General features: G+C 42.4%; 1 protein-coding gene across 2 annotated transcripts; it reads left to right on the top strand.

Moving 5' to 3' along the window:
• The first annotated feature begins 4,546 nt into the window (after nucleotides 1-4,546).
• LOC105032833 (myb-related protein MYBAS2) lies at nucleotides 4,547-5,866 on the top strand. 2 transcript variants are annotated; one of them, XM_010907408.4, is made up of 3 exons: nucleotides 4,547-4,741; nucleotides 4,835-4,964; nucleotides 5,181-5,866. In XM_010907408.4, the coding sequence occupies exons 1-3, from the start codon at nucleotides 4,621-4,623 to the stop codon at nucleotides 5,689-5,691; spliced, it is 762 nt and encodes a 253-aa protein (XP_010905710.1). In that variant the 5' UTR covers nucleotides 4,547-4,620; the 3' UTR covers nucleotides 5,692-5,866. The 2 variants fall into 2 exon arrangements, with proteins under 2 accessions (XP_010905710.1, XP_019702015.1); XM_019846456.3 differs by having other exon boundaries at nucleotides 4,553-4,683.
• Nucleotides 5,867-7,202: the final 1,336 nt, after the last annotated feature.

The following is a 7,202-nucleotide window of genomic DNA, read 5'->3' as shown; positions in this document are numbered from 1 at the left end:
TCATTTAATGTGCTCTAACGGCTTTATTTCAGTCCAGATTACTCTCCACCATTATTTGAAGTTATAAAAGATATTTAAAGGAGAAAATCAAAGACAAGAAAGAGATTTGAAAAAGGTTCTTCAAACATTCATTTCAACCCTAAGCAAGAGCCCACTTAAAAAGGTCAAGAAGCTTTTATTTCAAGTTCACCAACTCCTCAAGAGCTCATTCAAGTCTCCAACCACCTTGAGAAAATCAGAAAGAGCTTCCTTCTAATTGTGTAAAATATATTTAAAGTATTATTTGCTCATTAAAGGAGCTACATCTGTACTTTTATATGATTAACTCCTATACTCTATTTTTGAGTTGTTTATTTTATTTTGGAAGGAATCCAAAAAGGTTGATCCGAACCTTGAATCGGATTGTATTGGGTTGGCTTGTATCCGAAAAATAAGTGTTTTAGCTTGGGATAGCTAGAGTCGGAGGTTCCGACGTTGTATTCGGATTGAAGATAGTCTAGTGGATTTAAATTCTCAAGTAGGAGCTTGGGGAGTGGATGTAGGTGCAAGGTTGACACCGAACCACTATAAATCTTCTTGTTTGTGTTGTGCTTACTTGCTCTCCTTTTAAATTTCTTTATCCTCTTGCATTCTTGCATCCAACTTCTACACCTTACATAAATTACACTCTCCATACTTATCTTGCTCATTGTTAAATAATCTCTATAGTTGTAAGTTAAATTTAAATTTTTTTTTAAAAATCCAATTCACCCTCCCTCTTGGGTTGCATAGCTGGACAACACTCTCCCTAATAATCCTCCAGATATCACATAGTAAAAGATAAGGCATGACCATCTTCGTCTAGTCCTAAATCCATCCCACCACTATGGTATAGAGTTAGCCTTGATGACTACATGACTGTATATAGAGCCACTTGGGCATAAATGATGCCAACCCAGACTGCCATTAATATAGCTCCTAGAATAGTGACATCGAAGAGCTGACTCCTATCGACTACCATAAATTGGGAATCCAAGCTTCAAATGATGAATCTAGCTTTGCCTCTACTCAACGGCAATCATATTGAGTTGAAGTTGATCTTGAAAAAACTTGAGGGTGTAGGCTCTCAGGTGACGAAAATCAACCGAAACACTACATGTATGAGTAGAGTAGGAGTCTCAGATATCTCGAGCAATCAAAATCTCTCTATCAGATGACAAATGGATATTCTTAGCAACCTAAACCAATGCTCTTTCCAAAGTAAATCTTGTCGGCTGCTTGCTGATCCCCCTGAACATCTAGCTATTTTTGGCCAGCTAGATCTAATAGGCAATGCAGGCAGCCTTGATACCCTACACTCTAAAGACCTCAATGCTCGTACTCCTCCATATGGCGTCAAAAGAAAGACTGTAACAGTATTGTCAGGCGTGTGATCATCAAAAAGCTGATAAGTCATCACACTTGCATAGCTCCCGAACACTAGAACAAGATGTGCCCCACAATCTCCACGTCTACATCACAGCACGAGCAATCCCGAGGGATGTTTATCCTCCAATCTCTTAGCATCCATCTGGTGAGAAGGTGCCTCCACGCCAGCTTCCAAACAAAGAGGCTACCTCAATTCGGGGTGGACTCAAAATCTCTAGATCCACGCACTATCCAGCCTCCCAATAGGTTCACCTCTGTATAGATCATAGACGTTCCTAGCCGCAACCTCCAGACCCTCGATCTCCTCAGGCAAGAAACACGAGCCAGAGAGCCCCAGCGGCAATCTGGTCTCCAAAAAGGCGTGTCACCCGGTGAGTCTCATTCTTTTATTATTTATTCTTCTACCGACCTACCGCGAGGTCTTCCCGCGTCAGAGCGCCCCCCCTCGCTTTACCACCGGCGTCTCCACCTCCCCATCGATGAAGACCCTACTCGACCTCCAAAGCAGTTCCGACGACCTCCTCTACGGCGAGCCCCACCTCAAATATATAACTGGCCATCAAACCCAAGCACCGAAACCCTCCTCCTTAACCCCTTCCGCCGGAGATCCGGCAACCACGAGATGCCCAACCCTCGGTGCCCTGGGGGTGGATGGCAGTAGCTTGGAGGATGGTGGACGGCCGATGAAGACGTCGTGGTGACTCCGGATTAACGACGGAAATTATTACTGATAAAAGTTTACTGCGACGTCGCATTACAAAAGCGATAATTTGATGTGGATGATTAGTGGCCAATCGGGCAGCTTACGATGCCGTCATCTTTACTACCGAGGGAAAATTGTCTAAAAAATTACTATATGATGTACGAAAACAAAAATACTCCTATCGAATACGTCATTTCTGCGAAAGCGCGCGGTATATCGTTGTATTTTTTTTTTTTTTCTAGAATAGAAGCGTGGAGAGAGAAGACTAGACGAGAAGAACAGCATAGAAAGGCAAGTGGGCAAACCACAAATTGGTGACCTCCACGTCATGACGTAGCCTTTTTTTCTACCTCGCACTTCCATGGAGAGAGATCGGATACAGGTCTTTAGCAACCAAGGTAGCTGTCCTCTTTAACAGGGAGGCTGTTGGAGACCGTATAATGCCGGCTAATGCATCAACATCACCAAGACAACGTCTCCCACTACCATCAAGTGCATAACTTAGTGTGCACACACACCACGGAAATGAATATTAAATTTGCACCTACTTGAGATCAGACAAACCATTAGATAAGATGGTTTCAAAGTTGTCTTCGTGGCTTAGAGAGAACCACGGACTCTTATTGCTTCGCCATTAAATCCTATTATCAACTTTGGTGACGCCACTCTCCCCCCCACCCTTATTGCCTCCCCATTAAGACCTATTCTGCTCATGTAACGTCATTAGATCAACTTTTTGGTGACTCCAGAATCTCTCCCCCGTGCACTAAATATGTCCAAACTCTGTGTTGGTTATCAACCATTAAGTGATGTCATCACTAAAATATATTTAAGTTCGGAATTAGGTCTCCGAGATCTTACATAGAAGCATGATATTACATCCGTTCTAGGGATAATATCGGCGTATGGTGGGAGACAAAATTTACCTATCTCAGTAACAAAAATATAATATAAAATAGGAGCTGAAGTGGTAAATGTCTACATGATGATATTAGACCAACAAAGGCTGCTTTTCTACTGCGGAGAAAGGAGCACCATCACGAGAAGTTTCTTCTCTGTACCCATGATCATGATGGTGGACAAAGCAATTTGCTGTTCACACCCCAAAAGGTCAAAGGAACAGTGGAAGGAGAGACTTGTCACCAAAGACCAGACTACTTTTTTACTTCAATAACATATTCTGCCATGAATGGACGTTCCATCTTTTTCCGCTAATGGGTAGCTTCCTCCTGGGTCAAGCACTACCATCTCCTCCCAGAAGGTTCAGTGATACTTGCTGGAAAGTGCCCGCCTTTCTTTGTTTAAATAGTGTCATTTGCATGTAAATTAAATAGCGTTCCCTAACCACCTTTTCGTATTAATCTAGTATTTATAATCATGCTGTGGTAACATAAATGATAGCTGCATTATAATCAGACCAATTGAGAAGGAGAACTATCTATCGACATGGTGACGAGCGACGAAACCAAATATGATTTTATTTTAACCTAATGTCATGGATGACAGTGCTGCTGACTACAATAAAAAAGACGATTAATGCGGCGGACCAATAACAGGTAAAGAGACAAAGGTGCTTCAAACGACGTTTCTGGGCAAAAATTTATAGACGATGCTGTTGATAAATAGGAAGTTAAAAACAAAAGGTGCTGAAAATAATGTTTTTGGGTGAAACTTCATATATAGTTTGTTCTCAAACAAAAAAAAAAAAAATCTGTACTTAGGTAACCTAGTGTCAGTCGAGGCCTTAATGAATTTGGTTGAGGATGTTGTTCCAGTAAAAATTACAGCAAAACCTCGCAAACTGCTGACCAGATCGATCCCACAGTCCTGAACCACGTTCCTACTGCACTAAAACGTCTATTCGATTAAATGACCAAAGGTGGTGGTCTGTGATCGCCAACCGCAAAATCTGATGTAACAATATGGCTCCAAGGCAGAGAAGGATACCTGTGAGACTACGAGTTTCGTCTATGATTAATCCTGAGACTCTATATAACCAGAACAAAAGACACTACGACATGCTATTAGTTTAGATAATTAATTATAGATTCACGTCCTTCGTTATTTAGGATGCAGAGGACGCAGAAGTCAGAAGCATGCAGCCAACTTCTAGTGAATCAGTCACCTATTTTAAGGCCGTTATTGCCTGCACGCCAAGTGGTACCATTACCAAGTGGTAAGTACGTTAACATTGTTAATCAAACTAGAGCTGAAAAAGAGACCACTGTCACATCACGTGCACCGGACATGCTTCTCATGAGTTGGTGAAAACGTCATGACCCAACAAACGCCACCGATGCCAATTAAAGAAAACAAAGAGGGAACAAATTGTAGGATCCAGGGTCCCAAACAGCACAAGACATCACGTGACCGTGTAGCTCTCACCGCCTATAAATGAGAGGGGGGGCGGACACAAAGGCAAGCAAGTCATTTAGCTGGAAACAAAACAGCGGGCGGCTGGGAAGAGGATCGAGGAGGTCTGAAGGCCGGAAGGAGATCAGAAGACGACGATGGTGACGGTGAAAGAAGAGACCCGAAAGGGCCCGTGGACGGAGCAGGAGGACCAGCAACTGGTATGCTTTGTGGGCTTATTCGGGGAACGTCGTTGGGATTTCATAGCCAAAGTCTCAGGTTTGAGGGGTGGCGGGGGCTACAAGTAGGCTTACTTTGGCGGTGGGGGGTGGAGGAAGCTACGCTTTAACCCGGCCTGGTTTCATGTTGTAGGTCTCAACAGAACAGGCAAGAGTTGCAGGTTACGCTGGGTTAATTACCTGCACCCGGGTCTCAAGCGCGGCCGGATGACCCCTCAGGAAGAGCGCCTCATCCTCGAGCTCCATTCCCGCTGGGGAAATAGGTTTCATTCATCTCACACTCACAATATATAACAACTCCTCCTACCTCATCATCTACTACTCTACTGTTTCATTAATAAATTAAACCTGGATATATAACATATTATCTGTCATCCAATATTACCGTATATGCTTCTTGTTCATCTAGATGATGATTAATTAATTTCTTGTCACATATCTACAACTTTTAATGATTGTGACAAGCAATGCTTATATAGGTGGTCTAGGATTGCTCGAAAGCTCCCCGGTCGCACCGATAATGAGATCAAGAACTACTGGAGGACTCATATGAGAAAAAAGGCCCAAGAGAGAAAGAGAGAGGCGATTTCTCCTTCGTCATCTTCGTCGTCGCTGACCTATCAGTCTCCCTCTCTAAGTGAACCACCATCAGAAGTTGGGCTCGAGCGGCAGCATGAGCTTAACAAGGCCGGTGGTTGCTGCTGCATGACTGCAGGGTTGGACGAGGAGGAGGAAGGTGCCAAGGGATACTACTCCATGGATCAGATCTGGAATGAGCTTGCTACTACACCTGAAGCAATCAGCGGGCTGAGCTTGGAGGAATGTAAGGTTGAAGTATGTGATACTTCCTGGCCTCCAATGCCCTCTCCTATTTGGGAGTACAGCTCTGAACCGCTCTGGAAGATGGATGATGAAGAGTTCAAGATGTTTCCTCCCGTCGATGACCTTTTGGTCTCTAACTACCAACACGGTAGAGAGTTTTGTAACTGAAGAGATTATACTTGGTTCCTCTCTTGCTCCTTGTTTATAGTTGTGAAATGGCTTTGAAGTAGAACCTCTGTTAGGATAAAGCTATTTCTCTTGTAAAATTTAGGTATGCTTAATGAGTTATAAAAACCTATTGTGTGTTGCTAACATAAATACTCTGTTATGCTATCGAACCAAAGTGATTGACTCAAGGCGTGTGATAGTTGTCTCTATGGCTACTGCGGCTTACTTCCAGGAAAGTTCTTCAGAAGCCACGTTTCATTGGAGAAATTTACTATTAATTTTACTATAAAGATTTTCTCAACGATAAACCTTACACAAAGAAGGAGCAACTCTGGTTCTATCTATATCATCAGAAAAAGAAAAAAAGAAAGAAAAAAAAAAAAGAAGCCTCTGGTTGTATCTATACAGAACTGGGAGTTGTGGAAGGACTTGTTTTCTATATATGTATAGAGGCTCAAGAAAATGCATGCTTTAAGAAGTCCCCTCCAACAAAAAGAGAAAATGCATATATAAAACTAAACGAAACATGATTTTTTGAGGATTTATGTCAGCCCGGAGGGATACAAAACAGGTACGGTTGGCTGAATAGGGTAGCTGGTTGAGCAACCACATGCGACTTTTGTAAATATATATGATATAGCGTTAGAATGTTAATTATTTTGTTCATTCGCCTGCCAAAATCTCGGGCTTTATTCACTCTTTTTAATTTGATATAACTATACGCACGCAAAGACAGGAACGATGAGGAAAGTCAGCCCCACCATTCAAAACTAGATATGATACTCCCATGGACTATAAATTTTAAATTTCATGACCAAAACAATGGTGCTGATGTCATATAGTATTGATGATAATAAGATAACCTTCTCTTTCCTGTTTTTATATCATTAAGTAGAGACCGTCCGGGTTGTATCGTCCGCGCGAAGGGATGATTGATCTTCTTTGGCGACGTGAATCGTTGGATCGCATCTTGCACAGCTCAAAGCACTTCAGATTTGTTCATCCATCCGTCTGCACAGATCTTGAAGTGATTATTGCACGATCCAACAGTGGATTCGTATAAAGGAAGGTGAATCCTCCTTTCGTGTGAAATATACAACCCTTTCCCCGCCCATCTAACGACGCTTCGAACGTACATTGTTCTGCCATCCGTCTACAAATTAAGTCTAATGAAATGCTTGTCTTCATGCGCCTTGTTTATAAAAAAACAATACCTGTTTGGTGAACCAATCCGCGGTAGAGGGAATGTTATCATGAAACAAGCCACCTGGTTTAAAATAGGATGCCCTCGATGTGCCTTGAAAAGGTGAGACAAGGTGCTCCATTGTTGCGAAGAATGATTAAAAACTCTTCTCTGCTGATCTATATGGCTTCTGATTCTCTAAATTTTGGACACATGCATGCATGGCCCCATTTTCTTTCTCTCCAAATTGTTCAGCACTGGGAATGGGGAGGAGGTGAAAGGGTCAGCGCAGTGAGTGGATGACCTCTTCTTTCTTCTAACTTTTTTT

The sequence above is a fragment of the Elaeis guineensis genome, chromosome 10 (genome assembly GCF_000442705.2).
Source record: "Elaeis guineensis isolate ETL-2024a chromosome 10, EG11, whole genome shotgun sequence".
NCBI classification, from domain to species: domain Eukaryota; kingdom Viridiplantae; phylum Streptophyta; class Magnoliopsida; order Arecales; family Arecaceae; genus Elaeis; species Elaeis guineensis.
The sequence above is the reverse complement of the archived record's forward strand: the minus strand, read 5'-3'. Positions and strand labels throughout refer to the sequence as shown.